The sequence below is a fragment of the Prionailurus viverrinus genome, chromosome X, assembly GCF_022837055.1.
Source record: "Prionailurus viverrinus isolate Anna chromosome X, UM_Priviv_1.0, whole genome shotgun sequence".
Classification (NCBI taxonomy): Eukaryota; Metazoa; Chordata; class Mammalia; order Carnivora; family Felidae; genus Prionailurus; species Prionailurus viverrinus.
Genome location: NC_062579.1, coordinates 11,410,879 through 11,433,238, shown reverse-complemented (window position 1 = coordinate 11,433,238; position 22,360 = coordinate 11,410,879). Strand labels below are relative to the sequence as shown.

General features: G+C 39.6%; 1 protein-coding gene across 5 annotated transcripts in view; it reads left to right on the top strand.

The window, feature by feature from the left end:
- SCML2 (Scm polycomb group protein like 2) overlaps nt 1-22,360 on the top strand; it is a 102,952-nt gene that overhangs the window by 19,799 nt on the left and 60,793 nt on the right. For all 5 annotated transcript variants that reach the window (XM_047844670.1, XM_047844673.1, XM_047844669.1 and 2 more), the window contains exons 2-6: nt 1,732-1,777; nt 5,542-5,610; nt 12,850-12,920; nt 13,813-14,047; nt 17,909-17,997. In XM_047844670.1, coding sequence (XP_047700626.1) covers nt 1,747-1,777; nt 5,542-5,610; nt 12,850-12,920; nt 13,813-14,047; nt 17,909-17,997 — 495 coding nt within the window. In that variant the 5' untranslated portion in view covers nt 1,732-1,746. The remainder of the gene's footprint in view (nt 1-1,731; nt 1,778-5,541; nt 5,611-12,849; nt 12,921-13,812; nt 14,048-17,908; nt 17,998-22,360) is intronic.

Below are 22,360 nucleotides of genomic sequence, written 5' to 3'. Positions count from 1 at the left end.
TTTTAATTTATTTTTTAAATTTACATCCAAGTTAGTTAGCATATAGTGCAACAATGATCTCAGGAGTAGATTCCTTAATGCCCCTTACCTGTTTAGCCCATCCCTCCTCCCACACCCCCTCCAGTAACCCTCTGTTTTCCATATTTAAGAGTCTCTTATGGGGGCGCCTGGGTGGCGCAGTCGGTTAAGCGTCCGACTTCAGCCAGGTCACGATCTCGTGGTCCGTGAGTTTGAGCCCCGCGTCAGGCTCTGGGCTAATGGCTCGGAGCCTGGAGCCTGTTTCCGATTCTGCGTCTCCCTCTCTCTCTGCCCCTCCCCCGTTCATGCTCTGTCTCTCTCTGTCCCAAAAATAAATAAACGTTGAAAAAAAGAATTAAAAAAAAAAGTCTCTTATGTTTTGTCCCCTTCCCTGTTTTTATGATTTTTGCTTCCCTTCCCTTATGTTCATCTGTTTTGTATCTTAAAGTCCTCATATGTGTGAAGTCATATGATTTTTGTCTTTCTCTGACTCATTTCACTTAGCATGATGCCCTTTAGTTCCATCCATGTAGTTGCAAATGGCAGGATTTCATTCTTTTTGATTGCCGAGGAATACTCCGTTGAATATATATACCACATTTTCTTTATCCATTCATCCATCGATGGACATTTGGGCTCTTTCCATATTTTGGCTATTGTTGATAGTGCTGCTGTGCACATGGGGGTGCATGTGCCCCTTCGAAACAGCATACCTGTATCCCTTGGATAAATACCTAGTAGTGCAATTGCTGGGTCTTAGGGTAGTTCTATTTTTAATTTTTTGAGGAACCTCCATACTGTTTTCCAGAGTGGCTGCACCAGTTTACATCCCCATCAGCAGCGCAAAAGAGATCCTCTTTCTCTGCATTCTCACCAACATCTGCTGTTGCCTGAGTTGTTAATGTTAGCCATTCTGACAGGTGTGAGGTGGTTCTCATTGTGGTTTTGATTTGTATTTCCCTGATGAGTGATGTTGAGCATTTTTTCATGTGTCAGTTGGCCATCTGGATGTATTCTTTGGAGAAGTGTCCATATTCTGTCTTTTTGCCCATTGCTTCCCTGGATTATTTGTTTTTTGGGTGTTGAGTTTGAGAAGTTCTTTATAGAATTTTGGATACTAACCCTTTATCTGATATGTCGTTTGCAAATATCTTCTCCCATTCAATCGGTTGCCTTTTGGTTTTGCTGATTGTTTCCTTTGCTGTGCAGAAGCTTTTTATTTTGATGAGGTCCTAGTAGTTCATTTTTGCTTTTGTTTGCCTCGCTTCCAGAGACGTGTTGAGGTAGAAGTTGCTGCGGCCAAAGTCAAAGAGGTTTTTGCCTGCTTTCTCCTCGATTTTGATGGCTTCCTGTTTTACATTTAGGTCTTTCATCCATTTTGAGTTTATTTTTGTGTATGGTGTAAAAAAGTGGTCCAGGTTCATTCTTCTGCATGTCTCTGTCCAGTTTTCCCAGCACCACTTGCTTAAGAGACTATCTTTATTCTACTGGATATTCTTTCCTGCTTTGTCAAAGATTTGTTGGGCATACGTTTTTGGGTCCATTTCTGGGTTCTCTATTCTGTTCCATTGATCTGAGTGTCTGTTTTTGTGCCAGAGCTTATTTTTATGCAAAGGAAAGATTAGAATGATTTAACTCTATAACTGATTTCTTATAATCCTATTCTTCAGAAATGTGCTGAAAGGAGGCTTTAATTGGTCTTTCTCCTTGTAGGAAAGAATACCGGAAATGGATATCAGGGGGCAAACAGAGAATGAAGGTAAGATTTACTTTCCAAAGATGATAGTATTTTTAGTATTCATTTGGAATGAATATCTTCTAGTAGACTGAACTTTTGAAAAAAAAACCCTTTTAGAAATAAAGTCACAAGAGATGTTAGGTGCTTAGAATTGACGTTTTATTTTATTTTTTATTTTTTATTTTTTTTAAATTTTTTTTCAACGTTTATTTATTTTTGGGACAGAGAGAGACAGAGCATGAACGGGGGAGGGGCAGAGAGAGGGAGACACAGAATTGGAAACAGGCTCCAGGCTCTGAGCCATCAGCCCAGAGCCTGATGCGGGGCTCGAACTCACGGACCGCGAGATCGTGACCCAGCTGAAGTCGGACGCTTTACCGACTGCGCCACCCAGGCGCCCCATGAATTGACGTTTTAGAACCAAATAGCTAGTAAAGATAATTTTGTCTTTCCTTCCTAGTTTTATAAGTGAAAAAATGGACACTCAGGGAGTTTAAGTCAACAGGTTCTACAACAATCTGTGACAAAATCAGAATCAAAATCTCTTAACTCTAATTATAAATGGTTAAAAAATGCTTCATCCTGTCTTGCTTTAGTGAGAGGTCTGCTTACTGTCCCATGAATATGCCACACTCATTTTCACTCTCTTTTGAGTTGTACAGTTGACCCTTGAACAACACGGGTTTGAATTGCATGGGTCCACTAATGCATGGATTGTGGAGCCTCCCTGGGATTCTCTCTCTGACCCTCCCCTGCTCTCTCTCTCTCTCTCTCTCTCTTTCTTTGTCTCTCTCAAAAATAATAAATAAACATTAAAAAAAAAAAAAGACCCAGTTCAAGTCCTGTGTCTCTTAGGAGTTTTTCTCTGGCTGAATGCTGAATGTTGTTTTCTGCTGTTCCCAATTTTGTCAAGTTTACTTTGGTCTCTGTGAGTAGATTCTCAGCTTCTCTAGAGCAGGAACCATATCTTTACAGTTTCACTTTCTTTCCTATTAGAAAATCTTACTGTAGGGGCACCTGGGTGGCTCAGTCCGTTGAGGGTCCGACTTTTGGTTTCAGCTCAGGCCAAGATCTCATGGTCATGGGATCGAACCTCATGTCAGTCTCAGGGCTGAGGATGGAACATGCTTGGGATTTTCTCTCTTCCTCTCCCTCCCCCAACTCGTGTGTGCGCTCTCTCTCTCAAAATAAATAAACATTAAAAAAAAATAGCAACTTAGGTATCCATCTGAAATGTTCACATGTCTTAAATAAGAGTCACTGAGTCATAACCAGAAAGTAGATCTGTTACCTTAAATTGTATACCTGGTATCATTCATAGATCTTTCTTTGAGAAGTTTGTCATTTGACAATTTGGTCATCAATAAGGGTAAAACAGCCATGAATTGGCAACAACACATTAAGTATGGTTAAATTCATGAGTTCATAATGATACAACAAAATAAAACTTATTGGTTATCTGTGGAGAATGCTAGGGATCCAACTCATTATTTTGAAAACTAGAAAATAAAGGAAAAGAACAAAGTATTGCTTGTGACTTTCTTATATGATCTGTACCTCAGGGTAATTGAATGATTGGAAAGGGTAGGTTTCTTTCCAAGTTTTCTGGCTAATTAAGACAGGATGATAGAGGCACCTGGGTGCCTCAGTCAGTTGAGCATCTGACTTTGGCTCGGGTCATGATCTCACAGTTTGTGAGTTCGAGCCCTGTGTCGGGCTCTAAGGTGACAGCTCAGAGCCTGGAACCTGCTTCAGATCCTGTGTCTCCCTATCTTTGCCCCTCCCCTTCTTACTGTCTGTCTGTCTCTCTCTCTCTCAAAAATAAATAAATATTAAAAAAAATTCTTTAAGACAGGAGGGTAAAATTAGAATACCTCCAGGGCACCTGGGTGGCTCAGTCGGTTAAGCAGCAGACTTCAGCTCAGGTCATGATCTCATGGCTCATGGGTTCAAGCCCCGTGTCAGGCTCTGTGCTAACAGGTCAGAGCCTGGAGCCTGCTTCAGATTCTGTGTCTCCCTCTCTCTCTGCCCCTCCCCCTCTCTCAAAAATAAATAAACATTAAAAAAATTAGAATATTTCCATTTTGCAGCTGCTAATGAACTAATGGATCTAGGCAATAGCCATCCATGGCTGCTTATATCACAAAAAGAGAGAGAACTAGATATTAGGAGCCTCCTGTGAGAAGTTCACAGTACCTCCTGTGAAGTCATCTTCTCACCTCAGAAAAGCCAAACCTAGGTGCCTGGGTGGCCCAGTTGGTTGAGCGTCTGACTTTGGCTCTGGTCATGATCTCACAGTTTGTGGGTTCGAGCCCCACGTTGGGCTCTGTGCTGACAGCTCAGAGCCTGGAGCCTGCTTCAGATTCTGTGTCTCCATCTCTCTCTGCCCTTCCCCCATTCACAGTCTGTCTCTCTTGCTCTCAAAAAATAAATATATATATAAAAAAAGAAAAACCAAACCTAAATCTGATTATGCTTTCTGGATCAAAACACTAATACGAATTTAGAGAAAATATAAGGACCAGAAGAACCCAGTACCATAGGAGCTAGTCAGCATAATCCAGACTGGAAAACTAAACTGGTATCATCAGCAAAAAAAAATTCCCAGAGGAAGGAAAAGAAAAAGGAGGAGGAGGGAGCCTATAAGTATCAAGAGAGACTGAAAACACTTATCATCCCTTGCTATATACGGACCTTATTTGGGTCCTGATTCATAGAGACACACTTAAAATAAGACAGTTGGGGAAATAGGAACACTGACTGCTTATTTGGTGTTATAATGGAATTCTGGTTAATCTTTTCAGCATAATAACAACATTATGGTTAATTTAGAAAAGAGATAAATATATGTGGACAGAATAATGTCTTGGTAAGTCACAAGGTTCAGTGCTATTGGAGCTCCTCAACTTGGCCCAGAGAAAAATCTCTGCCTAATTACATTGTATTCCAGCTTCCCTCTTATGTTAAAAAAAATTTGAGAGAGAGAGTGTGAGAGCGAGCGTGAGCAGGGAGAGGGGCAGAGGGGGAGAGAGAGAGAGAAAATATCTTAAGCAGACTCCACACTCAGCACAGAGCCTGATGGCAGGGCTTGATTCCAAGACCCTGGGATCATGATCTGGGCCAAAATCAAGATTTGGGTGCTCAACTGACTGAGCCACCCAAGTGCCCCTATCAGTTTTTAAAATTCTCAAAAGCATGCAGTTTATTTCTAGGGCATGTTAATTCTAACAAATGCTTAATGATGTTCTGCATGCCAGGTCCTAATCTAGGCACTGAGGATACAGCAGTGAACAAAAGAAACAAAATAAAATAAATAGATTCCTGCCCTTTTGGAGCTTACATGAGTGGAGTGAGACATATAACAAACAAAATAAATGAGCAAATTTTAAGATACATGGTATGTTAGTGAAGTCCTATGCAGGAAATATGCAAAAATTTAAATGGGCTCCTATTAGAAAATAGTTTCAGTTTATAGGTTTTCTTTTTTTTTTTTTAAGTTTATTTATCAGAGAGAGAGAGAGAGAGAGAGAGAGAGAGAGAGAGAGAATGAGCAGGGGGAGGGGCAGAGAGAGAGGGAGAGAGAGAATCTCAAGCAGGCTCCATACTGCCATCTCAGAGTGTGATGTGGGGCCCAAACCCACAAACTGAGATCATGACTTGAGCTGAATTCAGATGCTTAACCGAATGAGTCACCCAGGTGCCCCTCATTTACAGGTTTTCTAAGAACTCTTTCAGACTTTTCCTATGGCCTTCCATATTGCTCACTATTTCCTTTCTTTTTTTAGATCCAATGGATGACAAGAAGGAGAATCAAGAGAAAGTGCCTGACTCAGGCACACCTTCTGTGCAGAGTGGTAGGTTTTAAAGTATTTCAGTATAATGTATTTTTCTTCCTCATTCAGTGTTGATATGAACTCTTAATGCTTTTGGTATAGTATACATGTATGGTAAACTCCTGTAAATATAAAACCTAAGCAATGGGAAAAGTAAAACAATAGCATTTATTTTGAAAATTTTACTTTGGTTTTATTTTAGAGATATTGGTATGGGATTAAAGTAAAAAAAAAACATGTATTTCAATGCACATTTTGCCAAATTAATGGTGCATAGTTAATAATTGCCATTTATTACCAATTAGAAATAATCTGTTTATTAATAAAAATTCTTCTAATATTAGAGTCAATATGAAAATCCTTTTTTTTATGGTCAAAAGACAGTTCATTGGATAAAAGCTTAGGTATTGGGAGGTTTGACAGATCTGTTCTAGAATCCTGGCCTCATTCTTTACTGGCCTTGTGACCTTGGGCAAATTACTCAATGTTATTAGTCTCTTTTGTCTTCTCTGTAGCACAGGGATAATACTACTTAATTCATAGGACTATTGGAATTAAATAAAGGAAATGAATGTAAAGCACCTAATATAATGCCTAGGCATGCAGTAAAATGATCAGTAAATGTTTATTTATTAACCTGGAGTTATTAATTCATGTTTTAAGTTCTTTATTGTGAACAGCATGTGTATAGCACTGCATTAGAGACTCAGGAGATAGAATCTGACCCATTGTACCTGCTATTAAGGAAAATGAAAAAATTAGTCACATGCACATAAAAGGCTGAATTGAAAAAATACTCTAACAAACTGACTGTGTTTATCAGAGATTTCCAGGTAAACATTTTGCCCCTTGTTTTTCTTTTGTCCTGTCCTGCCAGCCCCACTCTCGGGGTAGTTCACCTGTGACTTTCTGTTCCTACAGGAAGATTGTCTATAAAGGTAATCCCCATGGAATAATTTTTTCTCACTGTAGCTGGGCTCCCAGTGCTTCCTTAGCTTCCTTTTCCATTGGCCTCATTTGTTTTTCAGCAATTCCCTCCAACCTCCAAAACCCTCCAAGGAAAGGGAGGCTATTAGGTTAGAATATTCTTCCTTAATCCCTACAAATTCCTCTCCATCTGTCTTATTTTTTATTTATTTATTTTTTTTTTTAAATTTTTTTTTCAACGTTTATTTATTTTTGGGACAGAGAGAGAGACAGAGCATGAACGGGGGAGGGGCAGAGAGAGAGGGAGACACAGAATCGGAAGCAGGCTCCAGGCTCTGAGCCATCAGCCCAGAGCCCGACGCGGGGCTCGAACTCACGGACCGCGAGATCGTGACCTGGCTGAAGTCGGACGCTTAACCGACTGCGCCACCCAGGCGCCCCTCTTATTTTTTTAATATAACATTTTTATTGAGATACAATTTACATACCATAGAATTCACCCATTTAAAGTATACAATTCATTAGCTCTTGATATATTCACAGACTTGTGCAATCATCACCACAATCAATTTTAGAACATTTTCATCATCCTAAATAGAAATCCCATACCCAGTTAGCAGTCACTCCCCATTTTTCCCCAGTGCCTCTCCCCTGCCTCATCTCTAGGCAACCACTTATGTATTTCCTGTCTCTATAGATTTGCTATTCTGGACATTTCATAGAAATAAATTTAAAATATATATTCTTAAAGATTGAAACTAGTAACTTCAAAATTCTCAAACTGTTGATTGAAAAAAAATGAGATTACTTAATGAAACTGACAGACATCTGCAGGTATTGCTCAGGGCTCTGACCCTAACGTTTCATCTTAGAAATCTGTGATTGTTAGAAGGTAAACTCCAAGAGAGCCAGGACTTTTGTTTTTTTTTTATTAATTGCTGTGTCCACTGTACCTAGGACAGTGCCTCGCACATACTGGCAACTTTGTATGAGAAACCAGTGATGAATAAGACAAACATGATTCCTGCCTTCTTTGAGCTTAGGGGGCAAGATTGACATTAAACAAATGCCCAGTTACAGGTGTGATAATTGCCATGCATTAGTAGCTGCTGATCATTCAGCCAAGAAGCTTCTAGTTCTGGATATTTTTCTCATCTTCTTTATTTACATACCCTCTAAACTCAAGCCTAGTACTGATGAGAGACATCAGAAATCTGATTTACTCTGGAGAAGACCAAGGGGGCTCATATAGATTATTTTCAGTTTGCCAAAAGGTGTTTGGGCTAATGTATGGACTAGATTAGAGTACAAGTCAAACAAGGACCATGGACATGTGTTAATAACAATCAGACCATGAGGTTATGTGTATACACCTGTCTCACGAACAAACCTGTCAGTTGCCAGGCTTCTTTTCTGAGAGAGAATAACATCCCCCTGCCCCAGTCTGTCCATGAGGATAAGATGCAGAGGCCGACTGGGACCTCAGGTTTGGGTAAGACTTTCTATTTTGGCTCTTGGTCAGGAATTCTAGCTGTGGTATTATTGTGGATGTGTCAAATTTAAATTTAAGTAAATCCTGTTGGTCTGTGTGTGTTTCCCCCTGTGTTATTGGTAGGGTCTCAGCACATGGGTAGCCAAATTGAACGGTTTTGGGAACTGAAAATTTTGCCTTATGAATGAAGGAAAAAAGTTAAGGCTCCAATGGTTAAGTACTACATAGGGTCATTAGCTAGCACTATGATAGAAGTGAGAGAAAATGATCATATTACAGTGTACTGGTATAAAGGATTTGCTAGCTTAAATTATAGCCCGTTCAGACATTAATGGTGATAGAATAAAAACTTGTGTTAGATAAATTAAATATTTTCCACTGTCATTGAAAATTTTTACAAGTGTAGCTGGTTTATTTGAGATGTAATTGTGAAATGATTTTAGTTTCCCAGTCATTATTTTCAACTTCCTTTCCTTTCTTTCTGGGATGTTGGCTCTTTAATCCATAGTCAGATTTTTCTCTCCATTCGTGTTGTGTTTTGTTCTTTTTTTAAAATGCTCTCTAAGATCATATGGTGGTAGAACTTCATTTAGAACCTTGGGTCTCCTTATTGTCAGGTTAGTAGTTAGGAGGTCACTGAAATATCCTGGTCAGTTCTATTTTGGACCTATGGATCACTTTATATATATATATATATATATATATATATATATATATATATATATATATTTAATATTTATATTTGTATATATACACACATATATATACACACACATTATATATTTTGTATATATTTTGTATATATATGTTTTATATATATAAATTTATACATAATATAAATACAAATTATAAAATATATATATATATTAAAGTTTATTTATTTTGAGAGAGAGAGGGAGCATGAGCGGGACAGGACCAGAGAGAGAGGGAGAGAGAGAATCCCAAGCAAGCTCCACACTGGCAGTGCAGAACCCGACACGGGGCTCAAACTCATGAACCGTGAGATCATGACCTGAGCCGAAGTTGGATGCTTAACAGACTGAGCCTCCCAGGTGCCCCTAATATATTAAAAATTTTTTTTATTTTAAGTAGGCTCCACATCCAACATGGGGCTTCAACTCATGACCCTGAGATCAAGAGTCCCACACTCTATGGCTGAGCTAGCCAGGCACCCCTCAGTTTTTACGTTTGACAAAGCTATCCAGTATTAATAAATTTGGCACAGCTATGACATTTAGTTTTAGAATAATCATACCTTTTTTTTTTTTTTCAACGTTTATTTATTTTTGGGACAGAGAGAGACAGAGCATGAACGGGGGAGGGGCAGAGAGAGAGGGAGACACGGAATCAGAAACAGGCTCCAGGCTCTGAGCCATCAGCCCAGAGCCTGACGCGGGGCTCGAACTCGAAGACCACGAGATCGTGACCTGGCTGAAGTCGGACGCTTAACCGACTGCGCCACCCAGGCGCCCCAAGAATAATCATACCTTTTATTGAGTGACTTACATGTATGCTGTGTCACTTAATTCTCAAAATACCTTGTACCATATGTATTACTTTTCCTCATTTGGTAGATGATAAGGAACTGAGGCTGAGAAAGTGAAATGACTTGATCAGGTCACAAAGGTTTTAAGAAGCAGAACCAAACTAGAAAAAAGCAGGTTCGACTGCTGAGCCCATATTCTTGACATTTTGCCACATGCCATTCAGCACTGTGGTAGTGCTAGCTTCATATCATTTAGAAGTGGAGTTAATCCCAGTATTTTTTTTCTTTTAATGGAGCAGTCTCTTAAATTTATGGTTAAAAAAAGCAGGGTGTACAATGTTATGTCTGACATGCTTAATGCCATATATAATATGTATACATATGCATATAAATGCATACACACACATAACAGTGGTATGCTGATGCTGGCTCACATCAGGTTGGGAGAGGGTCACTTGTGCACATGTCTTCCCAACTTCATAGTTGTTGACTTGACCTTGGCACCTTGCAATCAGCCATGGTAGTAGTATTTATACCATAGAAATCTGGAAATATTATCAGTTAGGCTTCTTATTTGTATATTTTAGAAAGCTGGTTGCTGATTTATCAGCATTCCATTTGTGTGTGTGTGTGTGTGTGTGTGTGTGTGTGTGTGTGTGTAAACATTATACCCTTCAAAAGTCAAAGGATATATAAGAGGCTTGTCATGCAGATTTCCCCAAGAAGGGAAACTGTCAAACCCAGTATATATTTTTTAATGTTTGTTTATTTATTTTGAGGGGGGAGGGAAGCACACGCAAGAACAGTGGAGAGGCAGAGAGACAGTGGGAGAGAAAGAATCCCAAGCACAGAGCCTAACTCGGGGCTTGATCTCATGAATTGTGAGGTCATGACCTGAGCTGAAATCAAGAGTCAGATGCTTAACCAACTGTGCCACCCAGGTGCCCCAAACCCAATATTTTTATAGTGAGGAAGTTAAGAGTATAGGTGGTTGATGAGAATTAAACTTGGTATGAATTAAAAGTACCTTTAATACTGCTGTTAAGTCTTTTTCTTAGTGTCTTGGTAGTCTTAACTGGAACAGTGAATTGAAGTGTTCAAGTCAGGCAAAGTACATTGCTTTCTGACTTTCCTCAATACCATTGTAGTATATCATGAAGACTGAGAGAAGGACAGCAAGGGTTTGTAGAAAATATAGATCATTAAAATAATTCATATCAGTGACTGTACTGATGACTGGTTTATTGCTTTATTCTGCCACTGTATTCTTTTATTTCTAATGTTTATTTGTTTTTGAGAGAGAATGTGAGTGGGGGAGAGGCAGAGAGAGGATGATAGAGAATCCAAAGCAGGCTCTGTGCTGACAGCAGAGAACCCAGTGTGGGCTCGAACCCACAACCTGACCTGAGCCAAAGTTGGAGCTTAACTGACTGAGCTACCCAGGTGCCCCTCTGCCACCATATTCTTAACATCCTGTATGGAGATCTAATAGTCAATTGAGAAACAACTCTGATTCTCAGATTTTTTTCTCTTTCCATAAAGCATTGCAGGGGTAAGATTCTGTTAGACCACATACCTAAACACCTTTAGTTCTCCATGAAAAAATAAAAAAGTGCCTTCACATTAATGGGATGAAATGGTCTTGAGTAAACACATGTCTTGAGTAAATTTATATTAGAGACAGATGAGAAGAATTTGCTGTTACTCTATAAAAAATCATTTTGTTCTTAGAATCCACATTGTTAGAATCACTGTGCTAATTTCTCGTGACATTGAGAAGATCTTGAGTGTAATTTGAATCAGAACCAGTATTATCAGAAAGTTGTCTCTTTCATTTCTGTGCTGGTAATTAAATGTAGATCAGGAAATTTGAATATGCCCTGTAGGAAGTCTTTTAAATTTTTTTTTTATTTTGGGGGGGGGGTGGGGAGAGAGAGAGAATGAATGAATGAATGAATGAATGAATGAATCTTAAGCAGGCTCCATGCAGAGTGTAGAGCCCAATGCAGGGCTTGATCCCATGACCCTGGGATCATGACTTTAGCCGAAATCTAGATTCAGACACTCAACCGATGGAGCCACCCAGGCGCCGCTAGGAAGTCTTTCCCACCTTTTTTTTTTACATTTAAATATTAGTTAACATACAGTGCAATATTGGTTTCAGGATAGAATTCAATGATTCATCACTTACATACTTACATAGAACACCCATGCTCGTCACAAACAAGTGCCCTCCTTAGTACCCATCTAACCCATTTCCTACCCACTTCCCCACAAACCCACAAACCCATAGTTTGTTCTCTATCATTAAGAGTCTCTTGGGGCACCTGGGTGGCTCATTTGGTTAAGTGACTGGACTTCGGCTCAGGTCATAATCTCACAGTTCGTGGGTTCGAGCCTTGAGTCGGGCTCTGTGCTGACAGCTCAGAGCCTAGAGCCTGCTTTGGATTCTGTGTCTCCCTCTCTCTCTGTCCCTCCTTTGCTTGTGCTCTGTCTCTCAACAATAAATGTTATAAAAATGTGTTTAAAAAGTCTCTTGTGGTTTGTTTCCCTCTCCTGTTCCCCCATATGTTCATCTGTTTTGTTTCTTACGTTCCACATATGCGTGAAATCATATGGTATTTGTCTTTCTCTGATTGACTTATTTCTCTTAGTTCCATCCACATCATTGCAGATGGTAAGATTTCATTCTTTTTGATATATATACATACCACATCTTAATGATCCATTCATCAGTTGATGGACATTTGAGCTCTCACCCTAGTTTGGTTAATGTTAATAATGCTGCTATAAACGCTGGGGTGCATGTACCCTTCGAATCTGTATTTTTGTATAGGAAGTCTTTTTTTTTTTAACGTGTATTCATTTTTGAGACAGAGCATGAACGGGGGAAGGTCAGAGAGAGAGGGAGACACAGAATCTGAAACAGGCTCTAGGCTCTGAGCTGTCAGCACAGAGCCCGATGTGGGGCTTGAACTCACGGACCGCGAGATCATGACCTGAGCCGAAGTTGGACGCCCAACCGACTGAGCCACCCAGGCGCCCTAGGAAGTCTTTTTTAAAAGAGAGATGGAGGGGTGGGCTCAGTGGGTTAAGTCACCGATTCTTGGTTTTGGCTCAGGTCACTATCTTGTGTTTTGTGGAATCAAGCCTCGTGTCAGGCTCTGTGCTGAGTGCAGAGCCTGGTTGGGATTCTCTCCTCTCTCTCTGCCCCTACCTTGCTCATAGTTGTCAAATATATAAGCTTAAAAAAATAAAAGAGATATGGAACTAAAGTCCATTTTACTCCTGAAAGTTAGTATACATATATATATATATATACTAAAAAACCTATTTCATGCGTTTTTCCCCCCAGATGAGTTCCACTGGGAAAATTACTTGAAAGAGACTGGATCTTTGGGTGCTCCTTCAGAGTGCTTCAGACAGGTATGCCCAAATTCTGTAGAAGTTGTATATATTAACGTGAACTGTTAATTTGTTGAAGGATGTTTGTGCGATTGTTAGATTCTAGTAGTGCGAAGAGGTAACGGGGATTGTGGTAGTGCCACTTAAGGGGCAGATGGTATCTTTGCATTTGTTCCTTAAGAAGTTACTCTACGTCAGGTATACTAAGCCCTTATGGCTGTCCATCCGGAGGGGGAGACAGACATGTAAAAAGTTAATTATGAAAATATGATAACTGTACTGCGAGTGCTCACAGAAGAGATGGTATCTGAGATGGTTGGAATGAGGGCAGAGATATTCCAGGTAGAGAGAACCTCCAAAGCAAAGGCACATGGGTGTAAAAGAACCTGAGTGTTGAGGGATGGCATGGGTGGCTGGAGCACAAAGTGGGTAGAGGTGATAGTGTAGAAATAAGGTTAAAGGTGTGGGGGCTTTTAAACTGTACTGAAGACTTGCACTTAAGCAGGGGTGAGCTGCCAGTTGGTTTATTTCAAGGGGAATGGCCTAATCAGATTCTTATTTTAGAAAGCCTCTCAGGGTGCCTTGTAGAGGGTGTATTTGAATTGCCTGGAAGTGGGCAGAGGAGTAAGACCAGCAATGAGCAGGGTTTTTATGCTTCATGTCAAGCCAAGGAGAGGATTTGGAGATCTTTTCCTTGACCCTTATAGTTCTTTTGCTTACCATCTGCTATGACTGGTACTTAAAACATTTATTGAGTATTGTGGTAACATAACTGACCATTTGTTTTTCTTACAGTTGATACATTTTAACAAAACTGTGTGTGTGTGTGTGTGTGTGTCTGCGCGCGCGCGCTTGTGCGTGCGTGCACGTGTGCATATGCACGGATGTAATATATACATATATATGTATGCAGTCTAAGGTTCCACCAGCTAATGAATTCAAAGTTGGCATGAAATTGGAAGCCCATGACCCTCGCAATATGACTTCAATATGTGTAGCCACGGTCGTTGGAATTACTGGTGCCAGGCTACGTTTAAGACTGGATGGTAGTGACAACAGAAATGATTTTTGGAGGCTTGTTGATTCTCCAGACATACAGCCTATTGGGACATGTGAAAAGGAAGGGGACTTACTTCAGCCTCCACTGGGTAAGAATAAACAGTTTTTAAAATAGCATATTCTTACTAATGTAACATTCAGTAGAAATAGTTTTAAGTGGCCTTATTTTTTAAAGATTTTATTTTATTTTTTAAAGTTTATTTATTTAATTTGAGAGAGAGTGTGTGGACATGAGCAGGGGAGGATAGAGAGAGGGAGAGTGAGAACCCCAAGCAGGCCCTACACTATCAGTGTGGACCCCAGTGTGGGGCTCAAGCCCAGGAACCATGAGACAATGACCTGAGCCAAAACCAAGAGTAGGATCGTCAACTGACTGAGCCACTCAAGAGCCCCAAGATTTTATTTTTAAGAAATCTCTACATTGATCGTGGGGCTCGAACTCATAACCCCAGGATCAAGTGTTCCCTGCTCTACTGACTGAGTCAGCCAGGTGCCCCTGAAGTGGCCTTTTAGAAATCTCTTCTAGGGATTTTTGCAAATAGATTGTCAGGTGGTTCCTGTGGAGAATGTATGAGAGAGGAACTCTGTAGCCTATGTTACAGAGTTTCACTTAAATACACATGTGGCATATATATGTATGCTGAAGGTTCCCCACTCCAGGGCAATACATATGCTGTCTTCAAACTTGAAATGTGAGAAATAGCACTACTAGGTTACACATGCAGATTCAGAAACCCTTCTGGGGGAGAAGTTTGTAGCATTTGTTACAAGTTATTCTTTCCTTATTATTGTCCACTGAGCCATTTAGTATTTTCACCATGGGGATGAGCACAGGGGAAGAGTATGATTCCACATCCAGACTCCAGTTTCAACTTTGAAAATTTCATTATATCTACAATGGGAGGAAATCATAGTGAGAGGAGTAAGGGTCTTTAGGACTTTGAAAAGGAGGAGATTGTTGGAACTTTAGAAGCAAAGGTTTTAAAAAGCTGTCAAGTTTGAGTTTTTAAAAGGTAAAAAGTAGGTGACTCCAATTTGGGGCAAAATAGTTCACTCTTAATATTTAGATGTACTCTGATATTCTGTAGAAAATAAATGATTTCCTTTATTCTGCTATCTGTGAGTGAATGGTGGATATTGGTTTTTGTTTCTTCTTTACAATGCTGAAAATGAAAATTCTCTGTTGTAAAGGAAAATGAGGAGATGGATTTTTTTTGGTCTCCTACTAGTTAAAAATTCCCTGAGAACGCAAAATTTAAGATATTAATAATAACCACTCTTGGGGTGCCTGGCTAGCTCAGTCGGAAGAGCATGAGACTCTTGACCTGGGGTTTGTGAGTTTGAGCCCCACGTTAGGTATAGAGATGATTTAAAATCTTTAGAAAAAAAATAACCACTTTTTTAGCAATATATTTTTATACTTTCCTTGCTCTAGTTGTTCATCATTCCTAATTTGGTTTAAAATGTTTAAAAAAAAACTAATTAGAGATGTGTTCTTCCAAGAGGGTGGTTTAGGGTGTGTGTGTGTTTTCTGCTTTTTGCCTTCTTTCTTCATATCACTTATGTTTTTTGTTTACTCTTCTCTCTTAAATCATACAGAATTCTATAAGAGATAGAAGTGTAAATCTGAGGCTTAGTGCTTCCCTGCTGGGATTTGATTTCTGTTTACAAATGGTAATAGGTTTTTGTATTTAAAGGAAGCACAGCTATTGTGATTGTCAGGATTTCAAACACATAGCCAGATTTATGATCATTCCTTTTTCAAATTACTTTTAGAGTTTATTTTTATTAATTAAAAATATCAAGTACATAGTAGTACATGCTGATTAATAGATATTTTGGTAGTACATGTTAAAAACACACAAGCTTTGCCAGTCTGCTCATTAGGTGTTTTTGAATAGTTTAGTTTCCATTTTAATATGACGCAATTTACTTGGTTTTCTTCTTTTAAAGATTATTTAAACCTTAAAGGTTATTATTTAAAAGAATTTTTAAAGTTTTAGCATACAAACAGAAGAGTATACACATCATAAGCGTACAGCTTATAAATGAACACATCTATGTATAACCATCACTCAAATCAAGAAACAGAACATTATCAGCACCCCAGAAACCCCACTCCTCCTGATCTCCAGTTATAAACCTCCCATTCCCAAAGGTACCCCTGCCTAGACTTCCTAACATTATAGATTAGTTTTATCTGTGTTTGAATTTTTATTTTGTGTATGTATGTATTTATTTTTAGGTTTGTTTTGAGAGAGAGAGAGAGCACACACAAGCAGTGTAGTGACAGAGAAAAAGGGAGAGAGAGAGAATCCCAAGCAGGTTCCGCACGGCTAGCTCAGACCCCGATGAGGGCCTCGAACTCAAGAACCATGAAATCATGACCTGAGCCAAAACTAAGAGTTGGATGTTTAACTGACTGAGCAACCCAGGAGCCCCTGTGTTTGAATTTTTATATGCACTTTCATCTATTTTTGTCCTTTTAATCTATGTTTGACTTTAGGCAATTGAAGAATTAAGAAAAATGTCAAGTTAAGGTGATGGTGATGATAATGATTGCGTGATAGAAGAGGATAAGATGGGGGTTAAGAAAAAGGCATAAGGACCAGAGAACAACTGTTATGCAATATTCTAACCATAATGTGGCAAATCCATGTTGTGGATGATTATTTATTAGATATCACTAATAATACTGATTTATTATAAAGGAGTATATAATAAATCTCCCCTTTCCCCATTTTTTTTCCTAACAACAATTATTTTCTCAACAACAATTATTTTCCCTGGTCAATTAAGGAGATTTTGGTGCAGGATTATTATAGAGTAACTTTCTGTCTGAACTTTTTTGCATGTTTTATCTTATTGATGGACCCAGTGCCAGTGATTGCCAGTGATTCATATGCCTCCCTATCTTAATGCACGTATTCATCAGGAATGCATGCCAAGTTCTCTTTAATTCTGGCATCAGGGCAGGCAAGTGTTGCATGAAACAGATTGCCCCCAGAAAGCAATAAAACTAGCAGACCTCTCTACTCCCTGTTGCACATGGCAGATGCTGTGATATCCACCATTAATTGATGAGATCTCCAAAAAAGACACCTGTTGAGTCTCTTTTGATTGCATCTGATGCAAATTCTAAGAGAAGATCATGTTTAATGTGTATAAAGATTGCTAAAGTGAGAGCTATTTTTTTTACTAACATACTGTATAAAAAATTTCAAATACAGGAAAAGTGAAAGAATTTTACAGTGAACACCCACATACCCATTACCTAGATTCTACCATTGTCATTTTCCATACTGGCTTTATCACTTACTTGTGAATCTGTCCTTCTATCGATTCATCAATCCATCTTATTTTTAAATGCATTTATTGATGTCAGTACATTTCCCCTAAATACTTCAGCATACATATCAGTAACTGGAGTTCAGTGTTTATTGGCAGTTTTTTAAGATTTTGAGGTGAAATTTACATACAATGAAATGCACCATCCTAAGTGTACGTTTGCTGAGTTTCACAGAAAACTGTCTTTTTTTGAAAGGAAAATGAGGCAGGGACTCTGAGGAAAAAGAGGCTGGAAGTCTTTTGCAGCCTTTGCGGTGCTTTTGTGGCTATTAGTGGGGACTGGAAGCTCTTCTGGGTTTTGCCTTGGGTCACCCATAGTATTATGGCCCATTCCTAAAGTACTTATGTGTATGTTGGTGAACTCAAGCTAGTGGCTTTTCTAAAATGAGAGTTTCTACCCCTACTGTAGCATTGTTGCCAGATAGTACAGGGGTACAGTAGAACTTATTGGAGGGTGCATCTGCTCCTCTTGCCCATTTCCTGGGTTTCTTGGTAAGCAAATAATTCTCTGGAGAAGAATGTTAAACAAAACCTATTTTTTATACCATCTTGCTATAATATCACAGGAAGGCTTTTTCATGCTGATTTATTTTATAAAATAGGATACCAGATGAATGCGTCATCTTGGCCAATGTTCCTCTTAAGAACCCTGAATGGATCTGAAATGGCACCTGCAACATTGTTTAAGAAGGTAAGAAAGATGTTATAAAAAGCTTCCATCGGGGTGCCTGGGTGGCTCAGTCAGTTGAGCATTTGACTCTTGATTTTGGCTCAGGTCATGATCCCAGGGTTGTGGGATCGAGCCCCATGTCGGGCTCTGTGCTGAACATGAAGCCTGGTTAAGATTCCCTCTCTCTCTCTCTCTCTCTCTCTCTCTCTCTCTCTCTCTTTCTCTCTCTCTCTCTCTCTCTCTCTCTCTCTCACCCTCACCCTCACCCTCACCCCGTCTCCCATCCTTCCATTCTCCTCTCTACCTCTTTCCCCTGCTCATGCCCGCATGCTCGCTCATGTGCTGTCTCTCTCTCTCTCTCTCTCTCTCTCTCTCTCTCTCTCTCGCTCTCTGTGGTTTTATTGTTTTTATAGGAGCACTTAAATGCCCACAGACTGGGTAGCTTAAACAATAGAAATTTAATTTTTCGCAATTCTGGGAGCTAGAAGTCCAAAATCAAAGGGCCATCAGGGTTGGTTTTTGGTGAGGCCTCTTTCCTCAGCTTATAGATGGCTACCTTTTTGCTGTGTCCTCATGTGGCCTCTCCTCTGTGCATGTGGGGAAGGGGAGGTATCTCTGGTTTCTCTTACTCTTATAAGGACACCAGTCCTATTGGATTAAGGCCCCACCCTTAGGACCTCAGTTAACCTTTGTTACCTCCTTAAAGGCCCTGTCTTTAAATAAAGTGACTTTGGGTATTAGGGCAAATTTATGAATTTGGGAGGATACCATTCAGTTCATTCCAGTGGCTTAAACAACAGAAATTTATTTTCTTACAGCTCTGGAGGTTCATAGTCTGAGATCAAGATGTCAGCAGACTTGGTTTCTTTTGAGGCCTCTCTCCTTGACTTTTAACAATCTGTGTGTCTGTGTCCTACTTTCCTCCTCTTGGATTAGGGCCCACCCTAATAACCTCGTTTTAACTTAATTACCTCTTTAAAGACCCTGTCTCGAAATGAAATCACATTCTGAGGTACTGGGGGTTAGGATTTAAACATGAGTTTGGCTGGGGTGGGGGACACAATTCAATCCATAACAGCAAGTCATAAAAAAGTCTTAATTATAATCACTCACTAGTCAAAATGAATTTGTACTCTCTTTCAAGACTTTAGATATGAAACGAGTGCTCTACTAGAAGCAAATATTCATTGCTATTTTTTATTTGCCTTCAGAAGTGGAGCTTCCCCTCACTTTGCTGTATTAGTCATCCTTTGACATTGGAGAAAATGATGATAGGCCAAAAAACCACTTGAAAGAGAAATTTTGTTTCAGAAGTAAAAGAATGTTAAAAACAGTCATCAGAAAGAATTTGTTATAAGGAAATATTTGTTATATAACAAAAGAGGGAAAATTCCAAAAATAGTTTATGCTCTTGAGAAAATGTTGAAAAAGTACACTATGTTAAGAAACAGTGAATAAAAGCCAACTTTTAGTTAAATTATGGGTCAAAATATTTCTTTCTCACCCTGTGTCCTGATTGTTTTCTCAGTCAAATTTTATTGCAATTATTCATATCAGGGGATGCCTGGGTGGTTCAGTCGGTTGAGCACCCAATTCTTGATCTCAGCTGAAGTCTTGATCTCAGGGTCATGACTTCAAGCCCCACTTTGGGCCCCCTGCTGGAAATGGAGCCTACTTAAGAAAAATAAAACAAGGTAAACAATTATTCATATCAAGAATGGTAAATATTGTAGTTTTTTTTTTTTTTTAACTATTCAATAGTTCTATACATTTCTCAGTGCTGATTATCAAGGTAAGTGTACTCTTGTGGTGCCTGGGTGTCTCAGTCCTTTAAATGTCCAACTCTTGATTTTGGTTCAGGTCACAGTCTCACAGTTTGTGACTTTGAGGCCCTTGTCTGGCTCTGCGCTGATAGCGCAGAGCCTGCATGGGATTCTCTTTCTCCCTCTCTCTGTGCCCCTCCCCCATTCTAATGCACATGTGCTCTCTCTCTGTGTCTTTGAAAAATAAATAAATAAACTTAAAAAAAAGAGAGACAGTTTGGAGCGCCTGGGTGGCTCAGTGGGTTAAGCGTCTGACTTCAGCTCAGGTCATGATCTCATGGTTTGTGAGTTCCAACCCCACATGGGGCTCTCTGCTGTCAGCACGGAGTGGGCTTTGGATCCTCTGCCCTCCTTCTTTCTGCCCCTCCCCCACTCACATGCCCTCTTGAGTGTGCATGCCCTCTCTGTCTCTCAAAAATAAATAAACTCTAAAAAAGAAAGTTTAAAGATAAGTGTACTCTTTTTTAGGTTTATTTATGGGGCCCCTGGGTGGCCTTAAGTATACTTAAGGGTTAAGTATCTGACTTTGGCTCAGGTCATGGTCTCACAGTTTGTGAGTTTAAACCCCACTCTGGGTGAGCTCAAACCCTGTTCCAGGCTCTGCACTCTCCCTCTCTCTTTGCACCTCATGGGACTCTTTCTCTCTCTCTCTCTCTACCCCTCGCTCACTCCCACTGTCTCTCAAAAGTAAGTAAATAAAAAGTTTATTTTTTTGAAAGAGAGGGAGAGAATAGGCACAAGTAGGGGAAGGGCAGAGAAGGAGGGAGGGAGGAAGGAAGAGAGAAAGAGAATTCCAAGCAGGCTTCTCACTCACTGTCAGCACAGAGCCAGATGCAGGGCTTGAGCTCACAGTGAGATCATGACCTGAGCTGAAATCCAGAGTCAGATGCTTAATCAACTGAGCCACCCAGGTGCCCCAAAATAAATGTATTCTTAATCCCCTTTATCTGTTTAACCCCTCTCCCCACCCATCTCCCCTCTGGCAACTACCAGTTCTCTGTTTAAGAGTCTGTTTTTTTGTTTGTCTTTTTTTTTCTTTGTTCGTTTGTTTTGTTTCTTAAATTCCACATGAGCGAAATCTTATGGATTTCTTTCTTTTTTTTTTTTTTTAATATTTATGCTTTCAAACACTATCTTCTTTGTTTTTTTTTTTTTTTTTAATTTTTTTTTTCAACGTTTTTATTTATTTTTGGGACAGAGACAGAGCATGAACGGGGGAGGGGCAGAGAGAGAGGGAGACACAGAATCGGAAACAGGCTCCAGGCTCTGAGCCATCAGCCCAGAGCCTGACGCGGGGCTCGAACTCACGGACTGCGAGATCGTGACCTGGCTGAAGTCGGACGCTTAACCGACTGCGCCACCCAGGCGCCCCTCTTATGGATTTCTTATGGACTCTCCTGCTTTAGGGCCTTGGCCCTGGCTGTTCTTTGTCTGGAGTACTCTTCCTGTGGGTAACTGTGGTTAATAATCACCTTTAGGGTTCTGCTCACTTGTCCCCTTCCATTTGAAGTTTGTTCTGATTACCCTATTTAAAGTTTTGCACAAAACCCCCCTTACATTTTTCTCTGGATCTCACTCTGCTATATACTTCCTTTTATTGAATAGCACTTATCATTTCTTTTTTTAAAAAATTATTTATTTATTTATTTTGAGAGAGAGAGAGAGAGAGACAGAGAGAGAGACAGAGACAGCGCAAGTGGAGGAGGGGCAGAGAGAAAGGGAGAGAGAGAATTCCAAGCAGGCTCTGTGCTCACGCCACTCGGCACTTGGGGCTTGAACTCATGAAACCGGGAGATCATGACCTGAGCTGAAACCAAGAGTCAGATGCTTAACTGACTGAGCCACCCAGGCACCCTGCACTTAACATTTCTAACATAGAGTATATTTTGCTTGTATTGTTGTTTCTCGTCTTTCTCTTTACTAGCAGGTGAGCACCACAAGGATGGGATTTTTGTCTATTTTGCCACTTAATGTATATCTGGAGCCTTCATTAGTGTCTGACATTTAGTAGGCACTTAGTAAATATTTGTGAATCAATAAATGAAGTTTAAAGGACTAGAATTTTTGATGAGGTCAAAGAAGTAGTTGATTAAAAGTAAGGAAGTAGAAGTTAAGGATAGGAGTTTGTGGTCAGAGGTAGACTCTGGGAATACAGCTATAAATAAGACAGTAAAAAAACTGTCCTTATGGGGCTTGCCTTCTAGCTGGGGAGATGGATAATAAACCATACAAAATAAAGTATATATTATGTTTGATAGTTGTACATGCTAAGGAAAAGGGAGGCCTTAGAGTCTGTGGGATATGAAAAGAAATAGCCTTTAAGGAGAAGTGTATTGTAGGTAGATAGGCAAGGAAAGATAGGAGAGAGATTAAAAGAATATTCTTTACTAGTCACCTTCTAGGAAAGAATCATTTTTTTTTCTCACAGTAAAAAAGAATGGGTCCTTGTTTATTTTAGCTATTTATTGCTTTCGTAAATTATATCTTTTTTTTTTTTTTTTTTAATAAGCTCTGTGCCCAAGGTGGGTCTTGAACTCACAACCCCGAGATTAAGAGTCACA